General features: G+C 51.4%; 1 protein-coding gene across 13 annotated transcripts in view; it reads right to left on the reverse strand.

Moving 5' to 3' along the window:
* The window catches only part of LOC110522973 (PATJ crumbs cell polarity complex component), a 237273-nt gene that overhangs the window by 5022 nt on the left and 212449 nt on the right, over window positions 1-19802 (reverse strand). For all 13 annotated transcript variants that reach the window (XM_090235254.1, XM_090235251.1, XM_036977876.2 and 10 more), the window contains 2 exons: window positions 1245-1348; window positions 788-911 (listed from right to left, as the gene is read on the reverse strand). In XM_090235254.1, the coding sequence (XP_090091380.1) occupies window positions 788-911; window positions 1245-1348 (228 nt within the window). The remainder of the gene's footprint in view (window positions 1-787; window positions 912-1244; window positions 1349-19802) is intronic.

Here is a 19802-nt window from a genome sequence, read left to right on the forward strand (position 1 = left end):
CATAAGTGTGGCAAACGGCTAATTTGCATTAAGGCCAACTGTAGCTCTGATTGGCTATGGCGCACTGGTCCTGGACATGACAGATGTTTTTATTAAGTTTTATTTACTGCAGTGTCTATTAATTGTCCAAACGCACGGCTGCATTCCCGCTATATTGCGATATAATTTTCACAAATGCCTTACTATATGCCATTCCCAAACATTCTATGAATGTATGAAAACGTGAAATGACCATATATAAGTACTCGCTTCTCAGTGGTTTAATAAGATTTCATGTTGCTAAAAACGCTGAGCAGTTCTACTTGGACTTCCTATTTTAGAAGTAATTACTGATCTGTTTTTGAATGCGTTATTGTGTGGATGTGTTTAAGTATACTTGTGGGGACTAGATTAATCCACAAGAATAGTAAAAGAAAAATGTTTTGACCAACTAAAGACATTTTTAGTCTTTAGTTTCTATTTCTAGGGGGTTAAGAGTTAGAATTAGGGTTTAGGAGCTAGTTATTTTTAGGGTTAGTTTAGGGTTAAGGTTGGGTTTAAGGGTTAAGGATAGATTTTGGGGTTAAGGTTAGGAACAATAGGATTTTGAATGGGACTGAATTGTGTCCCCCCCACAAGGTTAGATAGTATTATATGTGTGTGTGTAAATGTGTGTGTGTATATGTGGTGAAGGAGCATCTGCTGCCATCTGGTGTCCCAAAGGGGAACTAAAAACACTCTGCCCTATGGCAAGCTAAGCCACATTACCCTGCAGGCACGTGTGATGGTGCAAAGTGGAGTTAGTTACCTTGCTGAAGACAGTCTTGATGTAGATGGGCAGGTCTCCATGAGGGCTTCCGAAGCCCCCTACGATGCTGAAGCCCAGGCCGTCAGAACCCTTCTCAAGAGAGATATTCTTGGGCTTGGGGGCCCTGCAGAGACATGAAGGAACCAGAGGTTTAGGACTAGGAGGCACTGGGCTTCTTATTAAACAGGTCAAGGATCAGCTTTACCATTACCTAATCTTAACCATAAGGGGAGAAAACACTAAACTGACCCCAAATCAGTATCTAGGAGTACATTTATCCTACTTGCTCAAACAATGTGCCGCATTATTTTTACTCTTCTTTTAATTGAATGTCTTTAATTTTGTGTCATTGTACAGCTCTAGGGTCAGCATACCCTCCCCTAGTCCAAACCTTAACCACTAGGGGAGAACGCAAAAATGACCTTAGATCAGTGTCTAGGAACTTAGTCCTACTCACTCTGGCTCCCCTGTCTGTGTGTCTGGGCTGTTGGGAAGGCTGGTGCTAGTGGACATACTCTCCACCTGACTGGCTATGGCACTGATGTTGGTGTCAGCGATCACCTGCAAACACACACAAATTAGTATGCACAAATGACATTAGAATTCACAGGGTATAATCTGTGTGAGCTTGTGTGTGGGTGTGGGCGTTATAGACGAGGATGAGTCACAGGGTACATGTGATGTGGGTTTCAAATGGAATTCATTTTTATTTTTTATGTACTACAGATATGGCTCCTGGTTCAAAGTCTTGGTTCAATGTCAGAGAGAGCCACACAAAGCATAATGTGGTTATCATTGATCATTTTCCCCTTTCCCCCTCTCTCTCTCACTCACTCTCTCCAACTTTGGCAAGGAAAACAGCTTCGTTAGGTTTTAGTCCTCTCGTTTAACAAAATAGTCAGCCAGCCAACTACGGCGGTCAGCATCAGTTCATTTCCATATTTAAATCAAGCGGGAGGCAATTAAAAATATGAAAAACAACAAACAAAGGCTAATTAACAGACGACTTGTTGGCTGTGCGAAGGAACATTAGTGGAACGCTCCCCAGCCGTCGCCTGCACTAATCTTACTGATACCTTCTTTCTGGAGAAAGAGAGAAGGAGAGAGAGAGAGAAAGGGGAAGGAGTGAGAGCAGGAGAGAGAAAGGGGAAGGAGTGAAAAAGGGAGCGGGAGAGAGAGAAAGGAGTGAGAAAGAGAGCGGGAGAGAGAGTGAGAAAGGGGAAGGAGTGAGAGAGCAGGAGAGAGAGAGAAAGGGGAAGGAGTGAAAAAGGGAGCGGGAGAGAGAGAGAGAAAGGAGTGAGAAAGAGAGCGGGAGAGAGAGAAAGGGGAAGGAGTGAAAAAGAGCGGGAGAGAGAGAGAGAAAGGGGAAGGAGTGAAAAAGAGCGGGAGAGAGAGAGAAAGGGGAAGGAGTGAGAAAGGGAGCGGGAGAGAGAGAGAAAGGGGAAGGAGTGAGAAAGAGAGCGGGAGAGAGAGAGAGAAAGGGGAAGGAGTGAGAAAGAGAGCGGGACAGAGAGAGAGAAAGGGGAAGGAGTGAGAAAGAGAGCAGGAGAGAGAAAGGGGAAGGAGTGAGAAAGAGAGCGGGAGAGAGAGAGAGAGGAAGGAGTGAAAAAGAGCGGGAGAGAGAGAGAGAGGAAGGAGTGAAAAAGAGAGCAGGAGAGAGAGAGAGAGGAAGGAGTGAAAAAGAGAGCGGGAGAGAGAGAGAGGGAGTGAAAAAGAGAGCGGGAGAGAGAGAGAGAGAGAGAGAGGAAGGAGTGAAAAAGAGAGCGGGAGAGAGAGAGAGAGGAAGGAGTGAAAAAGAGAGAGAGAGAAAGGGGAAGGAGTGAAAAAGAGCGGGAGAGAGAGAGAAAGGAGTGAAAAAAGCGGGAGAGCGGGAGAGAGAGAAAGAAAGGAGTGAGAGAGCGGGAGAGAGAGAGAGAAAGGAGTGAGAAAGAGAGCGAGAGAGAGAAAGGAGTGAGAAAGAGCGGGAGAGAGAGAGAAAGGGGAAGGAGTGAGAAAGAGAGCGGGAGAGAGAGAGGAAGGAGTGAAAAAGGGAGCGGGAGAGAGAGAGAAAGGAGTGAGAAAGAGAGCGGGAGAGAGTGAGAAAGGGGAAGGAGTGAGAGAGCAGGAGAGAGAGAAAGGGGAAGGAGTGAAAAAGGGAGCGGGAAAGAGAGAGAGAGAAAGGAGTGAGAAAGAGAGCGGGAGAGAGAGTGAGAAAGGGGAAGGAGTGAGAAAGAGAGCGGGAGAGAGAGAGGAAGGAGTGAGAAAGAGAGCGTGAGAGAGAGGAAGGAGTGAAAAAGAGCGGGAGAGAGAGAAAGGGGAAGGAGTGAAAAAGAGCGGGAGAGAGAGAGAGAGAAAGGGGAAGGAGTGAGAAAGGGAGCGGGAGAGAGAGAGAAAGGGGAAGGAGTGAGAAAGAGAGCGGGAGAGAGAGAGAAAGGAGTGAAAAAAAGCGGGAGAGCGGGAGAGAGAGAGAAAGGAGTGAGAGAGCGGGAGAGAGAGAGAGAAAGGAGTGAGAAAGAGAGCGGGAGAAAGAGAGAAAGGAGTGAGAAAGAGAGCGGGAGAGAGAAAGGGGAAGGAGTGAGAACGAGAGCGGGAGAGAGAGAGAGAAAGGAGTGAGAGAGCGGGAGAGAGAGAGAGAGAGAAAGGAGTGAGAGAGAGAGAGAAAGGAGTGAGAAAGAGAGCGAGAGAGAGAGAGAGAGAGAGAGAAAGGGGAAGGAGTGAGAAAGAGAGCAGGAGAGAGAGAGGAAGGAGTGAGAAAGAGAGCGTGAGAGAGGAAGGAGTGAAGAAGAGAGCGGGAGAGAGAGAAAGGGGAAGGAGTGAAAAAGAGCGGGAGAGAGAGTGAGAAAGGGGAAGGAGTGAGAAAGAGAGCGGGAGAGAGAGAGGAAGGAGTGAGAAAGAGAGCGTGAGAGAGAGAGGAAGGAGTGAAGAAGAGAGCGGGAGAGAGAGAAAGGGGAAGGAGTGAAAAAGAGCGGGAGAGAGAGAGAAAGGGGAAGGAGTGAGAAAGGGAGCGGGAGAGAGAGAGAAAGGGGAAGGATTGAGAAAGAGAGCGGGAGAGAGAGCGAGAGAAAGAGGAAGGAGTGAGAAAGAGAGCGTGAGAGAGAGAGGAAGGAGTGAAGAAGAGAGCGGGAGAGAGAGAAAGGGGAAGGAGTGAAAAAGAGCGGGAGAGAGAGAGAAAGGGGAAGGAGTGAGAAAGGGAGCGGGAGAGAGAGAGAAAGGGGAAGGAGTGAGAAAGAGAGCGCGAGAGAGAGAGAGAGAGAGAGAAAGGGGAAGGAGTGAGAAAGAGAGCAGGAGAGAGAGAGGAAGGAGTGAGAAAGAGAGCGTGAGAGAGAGAGGAAGGAGTGAAGAAGAGAGCGGGAGAGAGAGAAAGGGGAAGGAGTGAAAAAGAGCGGGAGAGAGAGTGAGAAAGTGGAAGGAGTGAGAAAGAGAGCGGGAGAGAGAGAGGAAGGAGTGAGAAAGAGAGCGTGAGAGAGAGAGGAAGGAGTGAAGAAGAGAGCAGGAGAGAGAGAAAGGGGAAGGAGTGAAAAAGAGCGGGAGAGAGAGAGAAAGGGGAAGGAGTGAGAAAGGGAGCGGGAGAGAGAGAGAAAGGGGAAGGAGTGAGAAAGAGAGCGGGAGAGAGAGAGAAAGGAGTGAGAGAGCGGGAGAGAGAGAGAGAAAGGAGTGAGAAAGAGAGCGGGAGAAAGAGAGAAAGGAGTGAGAAAGAGAGCGGGAGAGAGAAAGGGGAAGGAGTGAGAACGAGAGCGGGAGAGAGAGAGAGAAAGGAGTGAGAGAGAGGGAGAGAGAGAGAGAGAGAAAGGAGTGAGAGAGAGAGAGAAAGGAGTGAGAAAGAGAGCGCGAGAGAGAGAGAGAGAGAGAAAGGGGAAGGAGTGAGAAAGAGAGCAGGAGAGAGAGAGGAAGGAGTGAGAAAGAGAGCGTGAGAGAGAGAGGAAGGAGTGAAGAAGAGAGCGGGAGAGAGAGAAAGGGGAAGGAGTGAAAAAGAGCGGGAGAGAGAGTGAGAAAGTGGAAGGAGTGAGAAAGAGAGCGGGAGAGAGAGAGGAAGGAGTGAGAAAGAGAGCGTGAGAGAGAGAGGAAGGAGTGAAGAAGAGAGCGGGAGAGAGAGAAAGGGGAAGGAGTGAAAAAGAGCGGGAGAGAGAGAGAAAGGGGAAGGAGTGAGAAAGGGAGCGGGAGAGAGAGAGAAAGGGGAAGGAGTGAGAAAGAGAGCGGGAGAGAGAGAGAAAGGGGAAGGAGTGAGAAAGAGAGCGGGAGAGAGAGAGAGAGAAAGGGAAGGAGTGAGAAAGAGAGCGGGAGAGAGAGAGAGAAAGGGGAAGGATTGAGAAAGAGAGCGGGAGAGAGAGAGAGAGAAAGAGGAAGGAGTGAGAAAGAGAGCGTGAGAGAGAGAGGAAGGAGTGAAGAAGAGAGCGGGAGAGAGAGAAAGGGGAAGGAGTGAAAAAGAGCGGGAGAGAGAGAGAAAGGGGAAGGAGTGAGAAAGGGAGCGGGAGAGAGAGAGAAAGGGGAAGGAGTGAGAAAGAGAGCGGGAGAGAGAGAGAAAGGGGAAGGAGTGAGAAAGGGAGCGGGAGAGAGAGAGAAAGGGGAAGGAGTGAGAAAGAGAGCGGGAGAGAGAGAGAGAGAAAGGGGAAGGAGTGAGAAAGAGAGCGGGAGAGAGAGAGAAAGGGGAAGGATTGAGAAAGAGAGCGGGAGAGAGAGAGAGAGAAAGAGGAAGGAGTGAGAAAGAGAGCGTGAGAGAGAGGAAGGAGTGAAGAAGAGAGCGGGAGAGAGAGAAAGGGGAAGGAGTGAAAAAGAGCGGGAGAGAGAAAGGGGAAGGAGTGAGAAAGGGAGCGGGAGAGAGAGAGAAAGGGGAAGGAGTGAGAAAGAGAGCGGGAGAGAGAGAGAAAGGGGAAGGAGTGAGAAAGGGAGCGGGAGAGAGAGAGAAAGGGGAAGGAGTGAGAAAGAGAGCGGGAGAGAGAGAGAAAGGGGAAGGAGTGAGAAAGAGAGCGGGAGAGAGAGAGAGAGAAAGGGGAAGGAGTGAGAAAGAGAGCGGGAGAGAGAGAGAGAGAAAGGAGTGAAAAAGAGAGCGGGAGAGAGAGAGAGAGAGGAAGGAGTGAAAAAGAGAGCGGGAGAGAGAGAGAGGAAGGAGTGAAAAAGAGAGAGAGAAAGGGGAATTTTTTTTTTTATTTTTTTATTTTACCTTTATTTAACCAGGCAAGTCAGTTAAGAACAAATTCTTATTTTCAATGACGGCCTGGGAACAGTGGGTTAACTGCCTGTTCAGGGGCAGAACGACAGATTTGTACCTTGTCAGCTCGGGGGTTTGAACTCACAACCTTCCGGTTACTAGTTCAACGCTCTAACCACTAGGCTACCCTGCCGCCCCAAAGGAGTGAAAGGAGGAGTGAAAAAGAGCGGGAGAGAGAGAAAGGAGTGAAAAAAAGCGGGAGAGCGGGAGAGAGAGAGAAAGGAGTGAGAGCGGGAGAGAGAGAGAGAGAAAGGAGTGAGAAAGAGAGCGGCAGAGAGAGAGAGAAAGGGGAAGGAGTGAGAACGAGAGCGGGAGAGAGAGAGAAAGGAGTGAGAGAGCGGGAGAGAGAGAGAGAGAGAGAAAGGAGTGAGAAAGAGAGCGAGAGAGAGAGAGAGAAAGGGGAAGGAGTGAGAAAGAGCGTGAGAGAGAGAGAGGAAGGAGTGAAAAAAAGCGGGAGGGCGGAAGAGAGAGAGAGGAGTGAGAAAGAGCGGGAGAGAGAGAGAAAGGAGTGAGAGAGAGCGGGAGAGAGAGAGAGAGGAGTGAGAAAGAGAGCGGGAGAGAGAGAGAGAAAGGGGAAGGAGTGAGAAAGAGAGCAGGAGAGAGAGAGAGAAAGGGGAAGGAGTGAGAAAGAGAGCGGGAGAGAGAGAGAGAGAGAAAGGAGTGAGAGAGCGGGAGAGAGAGAGAGAGAGGAGTGAGAAAGAGAGCGGGAGAGAGAGAGAGAGAAAGGGGAAGGAGTGAGAAAGAGAGCAGGAGAGAGAGAGAGAGAAAGGGGAATCAGTGAGAAAGAGAGCGGGAGAGAGAGAGAAAGGGGAAGGAGTGAGAAAGAGAGCGGGAGAGAGAGAGAGAAAGGAGTGAGAGAGCGGGAGAGAGAGAGAGAAAGGGGAAGGAGTGAGAAAGAGAGCGGGAGAGAGAGAGAGAGAGGGCAAGGAGTGAGAAAGAGAGCGGGAGAGAGAGAGAGAAAGGGGAAGGAGTGAAAAAGAGCAGGAGAGAGAGAAAGGAGTGAAAAAAAGCGGGAGAGCGGGAGAGAGAGAGAAAGGAGTGAGAGAGCGGGAGAGAGAGAGAGAGAAAGGAGTGAAAAAGAGAGCGGGAGAGAGAGAGAGGAAGGAGTGAAAAAGAGAGCGGGAGAGAGAGAGAGGAAGGAGTGAAAAAAAGCCGGAGAGCGGGAGAGAGAAAGGAGTGAAAAAAAGTGGGAGAGCGGAAGAGAGAGAGAGAGAAAGGAGTGAGAAAGAGCGGGAGAGAGAGAGAGAGAGAAAGGAGTGAGAAAGAGAGCGGGAGAGAGAAAGGAGTGAGAAAGAGAGCAGGATAGAGAAAGGGGAAGGAGTGAGAGAGAGCGGGAGAGAGAGAGAAAGGGGAAGGAGTGAGAAAGAGAGCGGGAGAGAGAGAGAGAGGGAAAGGGGAAGGAGTGAGAAAGAGAGGGAGAGAGAGAAAGGCGAAGGAGTGAGAAAGAGAGAGCGAGAGAGAAAGGGGAAGGAGTGAGAAAGAGAGCGGGAGGGAGAGAGGGGAAGGAGCGAGAAAGAGAGCGAGAGGGAGAGAGAGAAAGGGGAAGGAGTGAGAAAGAGCGAGAAAGGGGAAGGAGTGAGAAAGAGAGCAGAGAGAGAAAGGCGAAGGAGTGAGAAAGAGAGCGGGAGAGAGAGTGAAAGGCGAATGAGTGAGAAAGAGAGCGGAGAGAGAGAGAGAGAAAGGGGAAGGAGTGAGAAAGAGAGCGGGAGAGAGAGAAAGGCGAAGGAGTGAGAAAGAGAGAGGAGAGAGAAAGGGGAAGGAGTGAAAAAGAGAGCGGGAGAGAAAGGAGTGAAAAAGAGAGCGGGAGAGAGAGAGAGAAAGGGGAAGGAGTGAGAGAGCGGGAGAGAGAGAGAGGAAGGAGTGAAAAAGAGAGCGGGAGAGAGAGAGAGGAAGGAGAGAAAAAGAGAGAGAGAGAAAGGGGAAGGAGTGAAAAAGAGAGCAGGAGAGAGAGAGAGAGAAAGGGGAAGGAGTGAGAAAGAGAGCGGGAGAGAGAGAGAAAGGGGAAGGAGTGAGAAAGAGAGCGGGAGAGAGAGAGAGAAAGGAGTGAGAGAGCGGGAGAGAGAGAGAGAAAGGGGAAGGAGTGAGAAAGAGAGCGGGAGAGAGAGAGAGAGAGGGCAAGGAGTGAGAAAGAGAGCGGGAGAGAGAGAGAGAAAGGGGAAGGAGTGAAAAAGAGCAGGAGAGAGAGAAAGGAGTGAAAAAAAGCGGGAGAGCGGGAGAGAGAGAGAAAGGAGTGAGAGAGCGGGAGAGAGAGAGAGAGAAAGGAGTGAAAAAGAGAGAGGGAGAGAGAGAGAGGAAGGAGTGAAAAAGAGAGCGGGAGAGAGAGAGAGGAAGGAGTGAAAAAAAGCCGGAGAGCGGGAGAGAGAAAGGAGTGAAAAAAAGTGGGAGAGCGGAAGAGAGAGAGAGAGAAAGGAGTGAGAAAGAGCGGGAGAGAGAGAGAGAGAAAGGAGTGAGAAAGAGAGCGGGAGAGAGAGAGAGAGAAAGGAGTGAGAAAGAGAGCAGGATAGAGAAAGGGGAAGGAGTGAGAGAGAGCGGGAGAGAGAGAGAAAGGGGAAGGATTTAGAAAGAGAGCGGGAGAGAGAGGGAAAGGGGAAGGAGTGAGAAAGAGAGGGAGAGAGAGAAAGGCGAAGGAGTGAGAAAGAGAGAGCGAGAGAGAAAGGGGAAGGAGTGAGAAAGAGAGCGGGAGGGAGAGAGGGGAAGGAGCGAGAAAGAGAGCGAGAGGGAGAGAGAGAAAGGGGAAGGAGTGAGAAAGAGCGAGAAAGGGGAAGGAGTGAGAAAGAGAGCAGAGAGAGAAAGGCGAAGGAGTGAGAAAGAGAGCGGGAGAGAGAGTGAAAGGCGAATGAGTGAGAAAGAGATCGGAGAGAGAGAGAGAGAAAGGGGAAGGAGTGAGAAAGAGAGCGGGAGAGAGAGAAAGGCGAAGGAGTGAGAAAGAGAGAGGAGAGAGAAAGGGGAAGGAGTGAAAAAGAGAGCGGGAGAGAAAGGAGTGAAAAAGAGAGCGGGAGAGAGAGAGAGAAAGGGGAAGGAGTGAAAAAGAGCGGGCGAGAGAGAGAGAGAGAAAGGAGTGAGAGAGCGGGAGAGAGAGAGAGGAAGGAGTGAAAAAGAGAGCGGGAGAGAGAGAGAGGAAGGAGAGAAAAAGAGAGAGAGAGAAAGGGGAAGGAGTGAAAAAGAGCGGGCGAGAGAGAGAGAGAGAGAAAGGAGTGAGAGAGCGGGAGAGAGATAGAGAGAGGAAGGAGTGAAAAAGAGAGCAGGAGAGAGAGAGAGCGGAAGGAGTGAGAAAGAGAGCGGGAGAGAGAGAAAGGCGAAGGAGTGAGAAAGAGCGGGAGAGAGAGAAAGGCGAAGGAGTGAGAAAGAGCGGGAGAGAGAGAAAGGAGAAGGAGTGAGAAAGAGAGCGGAGAGAGAAAGGGGAAGCAGTGAGAAAGAGAGCGGGAGAGAGAGAGAGAGAGAAAGGCGAAGGAGTGAGAAAGAGAGTGGGAGAGAGAGAAAGGCGAAGGAGTTAGAAAGAGAGCGGGAGAGAGAGAAAGGCGAAGGAGTGAGAAAGAGCGGGAGAGAGAGAAAGGCGAAGGAGTGAGAAAGAGAGCGGAAGAGAGAGAAAGGAGAAGGAGTGAGAAAGAGAGCGGAGAGAGAAAGGGGAAGCAGTGAGAAAGAGAGCGGGAGAGAGAGAGAGAGAAAGGCGAAGGAGTGAGAAAGAGAGCGGGAGAGAGAGAAAGGCGAAGGAGTGAGAAAGAGAGCGGAGAGAGAAAGGGGAAGGAGTGAGAAAGAGCGGGAGAGAGAGAGAGCGGGAGAGAGAGAGAGAGAGAGAGATAGAGAGAGAGGAAGGAGTGAAAAAGAGAGCGGGAGAGAGAGGAAGGAGTGAAAAAGAGAGCGGGAGAGAGAGAAAGGATTGAAAAAGAGAGCGGGAGAGAGAGAAAGGGGAAGGAGTGAGAAAGAGAGCGGGAGAGAGAGAGAGAGCGGGAGAGAGAAAGGAGTGAGAAAGAGAGCGGGAGAGAGAGAGAAAGGGGAAGGAGTGAGAAAGAGAGTGGGAGAGAGAGAGAAAGGGGAAGGAGTGAGAAAGAGAGCGGGAGAGAGAGGAAGGAGTGAAAAAGAGAGCGGGAGAGAGAGAGGAAGGAGTGAAAAAGAGAGCGGGAGAGAGAGAGGAAGGAGTGAAAAAGAGAGAAAGGAGAAGGAGTGAAAAAAAGCGGGAGAGCGGGAGAGAGAGAGAGAAAGGAATGAAAAAAAGCGGGAGAGCGGAAGAGAGAGAGAGAAAGGAGTGAGAAAGAGCGGGAGAGAGAAAGGAGTGAGAAAGAGAGCGGGAGAGAGAGAGAGAGAAAGGGGAAGGAGTGAGAAAGAGAGCAGGAGAGAGAGAGAGAAGAGCGGGAGAGAGAGAGAGAGAGAGAAAGGAGTGAGAGAGAGAGAGAGAGAGAGGAAGGAGTGAAAAAGAGAGCGAGAGAGAGAGAGCGGAAGGAGTGAGAAAGAGAGCGGGAGAGAGAGAAAGGCGAAGGAGTGAGAAAGAGCGGGAGAGAGAGAGAGAGAAAGGCGAAGGAGTGAGAAAGAGAGCGGGAGAGAGAGAGAGAAAGGGGAATGAGTGAGAAAGAGAGCGGGAGAGAGAGAAAGGCGAAGGAGTGAGAAAGAGAGCGGGAGAGAGAGAAAGGCGAAGGAGTGAGAAAGAGAGCGTGAGAGAGAGAGGAAGGAGTGAAGAAGAGAGCGGGAGAGAGAGAAAGGGGAAGGAGTGAAAAAGAGCGGGAGAGAGTGAGAAAGGGGAAGGAGTGAGAAAGAGAGCGTGAGAGAGAGAGGAAGGAGTGAAGAAGAGAGTGGGAGAGAGAGAAAGGGGAAGGAGTGAAAAAGAGCGGGAGAGAGAGAGAAAGGGGAAGGAGTGAGAAAGGGAGCGGGAGAGAGAGAGAAAGGGGAAGGAGTGAGAAAGAGAGCGGGAGAGAGAGAGAAAGGGGAAGGAGTGAGAAAGAGAGCGGGAGAGAGAGAGAAAGGGGAAGGAGTGAGAAAGAGAGCGGGAGAGAGAGAGAAAGGGGAAGGAGTGAGAAAGAGAGCGGGAGAGAGAGAGAGAGAAAGAGGAAGGAGTGAGAAAGAGCGTGAGAGAGAGAGGAAGGAGTGAAGAAGAGAGCGGGAGAGAGAGAAAGGGGAAGGAGTGAAAAAGAGCGGGAGAGAGAGAGAAAGGGGAAGGAGTGAGAAAGGGAGCGGGAGAGAGAGAGAAAGGGGAAGGAGTGAGAAAGAGAGCGGGAGAGAGAGAGAAAGGGGAAGGAGTGAGAAAGGGAGCGGGAGAGAGAGAGAAAGGGGAAGGAGTGAGAAAGAGAGCGGGAGAGAGAGAGAAAGGGGAAGGAGTGAGAAAGAGAGCGGGAGAGAGAGAGAGAAAGGGGAAGGAGTGAGAAAGAGAGCGGGAGAGAGAGAGAAAGGAGTGAAAAAGAGAGCGGGAGAGAGAGAGAGAGAGAGGAAGGAGTGAAAAAGAGAGCGGGAGAGAGAGAGAGGAAGGAGTGAAAAATAGAGAGAGAAAGGGGAAGGAGTGAAAAAGAGCGGGAGAGAGAGAAAGGAGTGAAAAAAAGCGGGAGAGCGGGAGAGAGAGAGAAAGGAGTGAGAGCGGGAGAGAGAGAGAGAGAAAGGAGTGAGAAAGAGAGCGGGAGAGAGAGAGAGAAAGGAGTGAGAAAGAGAGCGGCAGAGAGAGAGAGAAAGGGGAAGGAGTGAGAACGAGAGCGGGAGAGAGAGAGAGAGAAAGAGGAAGGAGTGAGAAAGAGAGCGTGAGAGAGAGAGGAAGGAGTGAAGAAGAGAGCGGGAGAGAGAGAAAGGGGAAGGAGTGAAAAAGAGCGGGAGAGAGAGAGAAAGGGGAAGGAGTGAGAAAGGGAGCGGGAGAGAGAGAGAAAGGGGAAGGAGTGAGAAAGAGAGCGGGAGAGAGAGAGAAAGGGGAAGGAGTGAGAAAGGGAGCGGGAGAGAGAGAGAAAGGGGAAGGAGTGAGAAAGAGAGCGGGAGAGAGAGAGAAAGGGGAAGGAGTGAGAAAGAGAGCGGGAGAGAGAGAGAGAGAAAGGGGAAGGAGTGAGAAAGAGAGCGGGAGAGAGAGAGAGAGAAAGGAGTGAAAAAGAGAGCGGGAGAGAGAGAGAGAGGAAGGAGTGAAAAAGAGAGCAGGAGAGAGAAAGGGGAAGGAGTGAAAAAGAGCGGGAGAGAGAGAAAGGAGTGAAAAAAAGCGGGAGAGCGGGAGAGAGAGAGAAAGGAGTGAGAGCGGGAGAGAGAGAGAGAGAAAGGAGTGAGAAAGAGAGCGGGAGAGAGAGAGAGAGGAGTGAGAAAGAGAGCGGCAGAGAGAGAGAGAAAGGGGAAGGAGTGAGAACGAGAGCGGGAGAGAGAGAGAAAGGAGTGAGAGAGCGGGAGAGAGAGAGAGAGAGAGAAAGGAGTGAGAAAGAGAGCGAGAGAGAGAGAGAGAAAGGGGAAGGAGTGAGAAAGAGCGCGAGAGAGAGAGAGGAAGGAGTGAAAAAAAGCGGGAGGGCGGAAGAGAGAGAGGAGTGAGAAAGAGCGGGAGAGAGAGAGAAAGGAGTAAGAGAGAGCGGGAGAGAGAGAGAGAGGAGTGAGAAAGAGAGCGGGAGAGAGAGAGAGAAAGGGGAAGGAGTGAGAAAGAGAGCAGGAGAGAGAGAGAGAGAAAGGGGAAGGAGTGAGAGAGCGGGAGAGAGAGAGAGAAAGGGGAAGGAGTGAGAAAGAGAGCGGGAGAGAGAGAGAGAGAGAAAGGAGTGAGAGAGCGGGAGAGAGAGAGAGAGAGGAGTGAGAAAGAGAGCGGGAGAGAGAGAGAGAAAGGGGAAGGAGTGAGAAAGAGAGCGGGAGAGAGAGAGAGAGAAAGGGGAAGGAGTGAGAAAGAGAGCGGGAGAGAGAGAGAAAGGGGAAGGAGTGAGAAAGAGAGCGGGAGAGAGAGAGAGAAAGGAGTGAGAGAGCGGGAGAGAGAGAGAGAAAGGGGAAGGAGTGAGAAAGAGAGCGGGAGAGAGAGAGAGAGAGGGCAAGGAGTGAGAAAGAGAGCGGGAGAGAGAGAGAGAAAGGGGAAGGAGTGAGAAAGAGAGCGGGAGAGAGAGAGAGAGGAAGGAGTGAAAAAGAGAGCGGGAGAGAGAGAGAGGAAGGAGTGAAAAGAGAGAGAGAAAGGGGAAGGAGTGAAAAAGAGCAGGAGAGAGAGAAAGGAGTGAAAAAAAGCGGGAGAGCGGGAGAGAGAGAGAAAGGAGTGAGAGAGCGGGAGAGAGAGAGAGAGAAAGGAGTGAAAAAGAGAGCGGGAGAGAGAGAGAGGAAGGAGTGAAAAAGAGAGCGGGAGAGAGAGAGAGGAAGGAGTGAAAAAAAGCCGGAGAGCGGGAGAGAGAAAGGAGTGAAAAAAAGTGGGAGAGCGGAAGAGAGAGAGAGAGAAAGGAGTGAGAAAGAGCGGGAGAGAGAGAGAGAGAGAAAGGAGTGAGAAAGAGAGCGGGAGAGAGAGAGAGAGAAAGGAGTGAAAAAGAGAGCGGGAGAGAGAGAGAGGAAGGAGTGAAAAAGAGAGAGAAAGGGGAAGGAGTGAAAAAGAGCGGGAGAAAGAGAAAGGAGTGAAAAAAAGCGGGAGAGCGGGAGAGAGAGAGAAAGGAGTGAGAGCGGGAGAGAGAGAGAGAGAAAGGAGTGAGAAAGAGAGCGGGAGAGAGAGAGAGAAAGGAGTGAGAAAGAGAGCGGCAGAGAGAGAGAGAAAGGGGAAGGAGTGAGAACGAGAGCGGGAGAGAGAGAGAGAGAAAGAGGAAGGAGTGAGAAAGAGAGCGTGAGAGAGAGAGAGGAAGGAGTGAAGAAGAGAGCGGGAGAGAGAGAAAGGGGAAGGAGTGAAAAAGAGCGGGAGAGAGAGAGAAAGGGGAAGGAGTGAGAAAGGGAGCGGGAGAGAGAGAGAAAGGGGAAGGAGTGAGAAAGAGAGCGGGAGAGAGAGAGAAAGGGGAAGGAGTGAGAAAGGGAGCGGGAGAGAGAGAGAAAGGGGAAGGAGTGAGAAAGAGAGCGGGAGAGAGAGAGAAAGGGGAAGGAGTGAGAAAGAGAGCGGGAGAGAGAGAGAGAGAGGAAGGAGTGAAAAAGAGAGCGGGAGAGAGAGAGGAAGGAGTGAAAAAGAGAGAGAGAAAGGGGAAGGAGTGAAAAAGAGCGGGAGAGAGAGAAAGGAGTGAAAAAAAGCGGGAGAGCGGGAGAGAGAGAGAAAGGAGTGAGAGCGGGAGAGAGAGAGAGAGAGAGAAAGGAGTGAGAAAGAGAGCGAGAGAGAGAGAGAGAAAGGGGAAGGAGTGAGAAAGAGCGCGAGAGAGAGAGAGGAAGGAGTGAAAAAAAGCGGGAGGGGGGAAGAGAGAGAGAGGAGTGAGAAAGAGCGGGAGAGAGAGAGAAAGGAGTGAGAGAGAGCGGGAGAGAGAGAGAAAGGAGTGAGAGAGAGCGGGAGAGAGAGAGAGAGGAGTGAGAAAGAGAGCGGGAGAGAGAGAGAAAGGGGAAGGAGTGAGAAAGAGAGCAGGAGAGAGAGAGAGAGAAAGGGGAAGGAGTGAGAAAGCGGGAGAGAGAGAGAGAGAGAGAAAGGAGTGAGAAAGAGAGCGAGAGAGAGAGAGAGAAAGGGGAAGGAGTGAGAGAGCGCGAGAGAGAGAGAGGAAGGAGTGAAAAAAAGCGGGAGGGCGGAAGAGAGAGAGAGAGGAGTGAGAGAGCGGGAGAGAGAGAGAAAGGAGTGAGAGAGAGCGGGAGAGAGAGAGAGAGGAGTGAGAAAGAGAGCGGGAGAGAGAGAGAAAGGGGAAGGAGTGAAAAAAAGCCGGAGAGCGGGAGAGAGAAAGGAGTGAAAAAAAGTGGGAGAGCGGAAGAGAGAGAGAGAGAAAGGAGTGAGAAAGAGCGGGAGAGAGAGAGAGCGAGAAAGGAGTGAGAAAGAGAGCGGGAGAGAGAGAGAGAGAAAGGAGTGAAAAAGAGAGCGGGAGAGAGAGAGAGGAAGGAGTGAAAAAGAGAGAGAGAAAGGGGAAGGAGTGAAAAAGAGCGGGAGAAAGAGAAAGGAGTGAAAAAAAGCGGGAGAGCGGGAGAGAGAGAGAAAGGAGTGAGAGCGGGAGAGAGAGAGAGAGAAAGGAGTGAGAAAGAGAGCGGGAGAGAGAGAGAGAAAGGAGTGAGAAAGAGAGCGGCAGAGAGAGAGAGAAAGGGGAAGGAGTGAGAACGAGAGCGGGAGAGAGAGAGAGAGAAAGAGGAAGGAGTGAGAAAGAGAGCGTGAGAGAGAGAGGAAGGAGTGAAGAAGAGAGCGGGAGAGAGAGAAAGGGGAAGGAGTGAAAAAGAGCGGGAGAGAGAGAGAAAGGGGAAGGAGTGAGAAAGGGAGCGGGAGAGAGAGAGAAAGGGGAAGGAGTGAGAAAGAGAGCGGGAGAGAGAGAGAAAGGGGAAGGAGTGAGAAAGGGAGCGGGAGAGAGAGAGAAAGGGGAAGGAGTGAGAAAGAGAGCGGGAGAGAGAGAGAAAGGGGAAGGAGTGAGAAAGAGAGCGGGAGAGAGAGAGAGAGAAAGGGGAAGGAGTGAGAAAGAGAGCGGGAGAGAGAGAGAGAGAAAGGAGTGAAAAAGAGAGCGGGAGAGAGAGAGAGAGAGAGGAAGGAGTGAAAAAGAGAGCGGGAGAGAGAGAGAGGAAGGAGTGAAAAAGAGAGAGAGAAAGGGGAAGGAGTGAAAAAGAGCGGGAGAGAGAGAAAGGAGTGAAAAAAAGCGGGAGAGCGGGAGAGAGAGAGAAAGGAGTGAGAGCGGGAGAGAGAGAGAGAGAAAGGAGTGAGAAAGAGAGCGGGAGAGAGAGAGAGAAAGGAGTGAGAAAGAGAGCGGCAGAGAGAGAGAGAAAGGGGAAGGAGTGAGAACGAGAGCGGGAGAGAGAGAGAAAGGAGTGAGAGAGCGGGAGAGAGAGAGAGAGAGAGATAGGAGTGAGAAAGAGAGCGAGAGAGAGAGAGAGAAAGGGGAAGGAGTGAGAAAGGGAGCGGGAGAGAGAGAGAAAGGGGAAGGAGTGAGAAAGAGAGCGGGAGAGAGAGAGAAAGGGGAAGGAGTGAGAAAGGGAGCGGGAGAGAGAGAGAAAGGGGAAGGAGTGAGAAAGAGAGCGGGAGAGAGAGAGAAAGGGGAAGGAGTGAGAAAGAGAGCGGGAGAGAGAGAGAGAGAAAGGGGAAGGAGTGAGAAAGAGAGCGGGAGAGAGAGAGAGAGAAAGGAGTGAAAAAGAGAGCGGGAGAGAGAGAGAGAGAGGAAGGAGTGAAAAAGAGAGCGGGAGAGAGAGGAAGGAGTGAAAAAGAGAGAGAGAAAGGGGAAGGAGTGAAAAAGAGCGGGAGAGAGAGAAAGGAGTGAAAAAAAGCGGGAGAGCGGGAGAGAGAGAGAAAGGAGTGAGAGCGGGAGAGAGAGAGAGAGAAAGGAGTGAGAAAGAGAGCGTGAGAGAGAGAGAGAAAGGAGTGAGAAAGAGAGCGGCAGAGAGAGAGAGAAAGGGGAAGGAGTGAGAACGAGAGCGGGAGAGAGAGAGAAAGGAGTGAGAGAGCGGGAGAGAGAGAGAGAGAGAGAAAGGAGTGAGAAAGAGAGCGAGAGAGAGAGAGAAAGGGGAAGGAGTGAGAAAGAGCGCGAGAGAGAGAGAGGAAGGAGTGAAAAAAAGCGGGAGGGCGGAAGAGAGAGAGAGGAGTGAGAAAGAGCGGGAGAGAGAGAGAAAGGAGTGAGAGAGAGCGGGAGAGAGAGAGAGGAGTGAGAAAGAGAGCGGGAGAGAGAGAGAAAGGGGAAGGAGTGAGAAAGAGAGCAGGAGAGAGAGAGAGAGAAAGGGGAAGGAGTGAGAAAGCGGGAGAGAGAGAGAGAGAGAAAGGAGTGAGAAAGAGAGCGAGAGAGAGAGAGAGAAAGGGGAAGGAGTGAGAGAGCGCGAGAGAGAGAGAGGAAGGAGTGAAAAAAAGCGGGAGGGCGGAAGAGAGAGAGAGGAGTGAGAAAGAACGGGAGAGAGAGAGAAAGGAGTGAGAGAGAGCGGGAGAGAGAGAGAGAGGAGTGAGAAAGAGAGCGGGAGAGAGAGAGAAAGGGGAAGGAGTGAAAAAAAGCCGGAGAGCGGGAGAGAGAAAGGAGTGAAAAAAAGTGGGAGAGCGGAAGAGAGAGAGAGAGAAAGGAGTGAGAAAGAGCGGGAGAGAGAGAGAGAGAGAAAGGAGTGAGAAAGAGAGCGGGAGAGAGAGAGAGAGAAAGGAGTGAAAAAGAGAGCGGGAGAGAGAGAGAGGAAGGAGTGAAAAAGAGAGAGAGAAAGGGGAAGGAGTGAAAAAGAGCGGGAGAAAGAGAAAGGAGTGAAAAAAAGCGTGAGAGCGGGAGAGAGAGAGAAAGGAGTGAGAGCGGGAGAGAGAGAGAGAGAAAGGAGTGAGAAAGAGAGCGGGAGAGAGAGAGAGAAAGGAGTGAGAAAGAGAGCGGCAGAGAGAGAGAGAAAGGGGAAGGAGTGAGAACGAGAGCGGGAGAGAGAGAGAGAGAAAGAGGAAGGAGTGAGAAAGAGAGCGTGAGAGAGAGAGGAAGGAGTGAAGAAGAGAGCGGGAGAGAGAGAAAGGGGAAGGAGTGAAAAAGAGCGGGAGAGAGAGAGAAAGGGGAAGGAGTGAGAAAGGGAGCGGGAGAGAGAGAGAAAGGGGAAGGAGTGAGAAAGAGAGCGGGAGAGAGAGAGAAAGGGGAAGGAGTGAGAAAGGGAGCGGGAGAGAGAGAGAAAGGGGAAGGAGTGAGAAAGAGAGCGGGAGAGAGAGAGAAAGGGGAAGGAGTGAGAAAGAGAGCGGGAGAGAGAGAGAGAGAAAGGGGAAGGAGTGAGAAAGAGAGCGGGAGAGAGAGAGAGAGAAAGGAGTGAAAAAGAGAGCGGGAGAGAGAGAGAGAGAGGAAGGAGTGAAAAAGAGAGCGGGAGAGAGAGAGAGGAAGGAGTGAAAAAGAGAGAGAGAAAGGGGAAGGAGTGAAAAAGAGCGGGAGAGAGAGAAAGGAGTGAAAAAAAGCGGGAGAGCGGGAGAGAGAGAGAAAGGAGTGAGAGCGGGAGAGAGAGAGAGAGAAAGGAGTGAGAAAGAGAGCGGGAGAGAGAGAGAGAAAGGAGTGAGAAAGAGAGCGGCAGAGAGAGAGAAAGGGGAAGGAGTGAGAACGAGAGCGGGAGAGAGAGAAAGGAGTGAGAGAGCGGGAGAGAGAGAGAGAGAGAGAAAGGAGTGAGAAAGAGAGCGAGAGAGAGAGAGAGAAAGGGGAAGGAGTGAGAAAGAGCGCGAGAGAGAGAGAGGAAGGAGTGAAAAAAAGCGGGAGGGCGGAAGAGAGAGAGAGGAGTGAGAAAGAGCGGGAGAGAGAGAGAAAGGAGTGAGAGAGAGCGGGAGAGAGAGAGAGGAGTGAGAAAGAGAGCGGGAGAGAGAGAGAAAGGGGAAGGAGTGAGAAAGAGAGCAGGAGAGAGAGAGAGAGAAAGGGGAAGGAGTGAGAAAGAGAGCGGGAGAGAGAGAGAAAGGGGAAGGAGTGAGAAAGAGAGCGGGAGAGAGAGAGAGAAAGGAGTGAGAGAGCGGGAGAGAGAGAGAGAAAGGGGAAGGAGTGAGAAAGAGAGCGGGAGAGAGAGAGAGAGAGGGCAAGGAGTGAGAAAGAGAGCGGGAGAGAGAGAGAGAAAGGGGAAGGAGTGAGAAAGAGAGCGGGAGAGAGAGAGAGGAAGGAGTGAAAAAGAGAGCGGGAGAGAGAGAGAGGAAGGAGTGAAAAGAGAGAGAGAAAGGGGAAGGAGTGAAAAAGAGCAGGAGAGAGAGAAAGGAGTGAAAAAAAGCGGGAGAGCGGGAGAGAGAGAGAAAGGAGTGAGAGAGCGGGAGAGAGAGAGAGAGAAAGGAGTGAAAAAGAGAGCGGGAGAGAGAGAGAGGAAGGAGTGAAAAAGAGAGCGGGAGAGAGAGAGAGGAAGGAGTGAAAAAAAGCCGGAGAGCGGGAGAGAGAAAGGAGTGAAAAAAAGTGGGAGAGCAGAAGAGAGAGAGAGAGAAAGGAGTGAGAAAGAGCGGGAGAGAGAGAGAGAGAGAAAGGAGTGAGAAAGAGAGCGGGAGAGAGAGAGAAAGGGGAAGGAGTGAGAAAGAGAGCGGGAGAGAGAGAGAGAAAGGAGTGAGAGAGCGGGAGAGAGAGAGAGAAAGGGGAAGGAGTGAGAAAGAGAGCGGGAGAGAGAGAGAGAGAGGGCAAGGAGTGAGAAAGAGAGCGGGAGAGAGAGAGAGAAAGGGGAAGGAGTGAGAAAGAGAGCGGGAGAGAGAGAGAGAGGAAGGAGTGAAAAAGAGAGCGGGAGAGAGAGAGAGGAAGGAGTGAAAAAGAGAGAGAGAAAGGGGAAGGAGTGAAAAAGAGCGGGAGAGAGAGAAAGGAGTGAAAAAAGCGGGAGAGCGGGAGAGAGAGAGAAAGGAGTGAGAGCGGGAGAGAGAGAGAGAGAAAGGAGTGAGAAAGAGAGCGGGAGAGAGAGAGAGAAAGGAGTGAGAAAGAGAGCGGCAGAGAGAGAGAGAAAGGGGAAGGAGTGAGAAAGAGCGCGAGAGAGAGAGAGGAAGGAGTGAAAAAAAGCGGGAGGGCGGAAGAGAGAGAGAGGAGTGAGAAAGAGCGGGAGAGAGAGAGAAAGGAGTGAGAGAGAGCGGGAGAGAGAGAGAGAGGAGTGAGAGAGAGAGCGGGAGAGAGAGAGAAAGGGGAAGGAGTGAGAAAGAGAGCAGGAGAGAGAGAGGAAGGAGTGAAAAAAAGCGGGAGGGCGGAAGAGAGAGAGAGGAGTGAGAAAGAGCGGGAGAGAGAGAGAAAGGAGTGAGAGAGAGCGGGAGAGAGAGAGAGAGGAGTGAGAGAGAGAGCGGGAGAGAGAGAGAAAGGGGAAGGAGTGAGAAAGAGAGCAGGAGAGAGAGAGAGAGAAAGGGGAAGGAGTGAGAAAGCGGGAGAGAGAGAGAGAGAGAAAGGAGTGAGAAAGAGAGCGAGAGAGAGAGAGAGAAAGGGGAAGGAG

This window comes from Oncorhynchus mykiss, chromosome 5, assembly GCF_057628025.1.
Source record: "Oncorhynchus mykiss isolate SJ-2025 chromosome 5, ASM5762802v1, whole genome shotgun sequence".
NCBI lineage: Eukaryota > Metazoa > Chordata > Actinopteri > Salmoniformes > Salmonidae > Oncorhynchus > Oncorhynchus mykiss.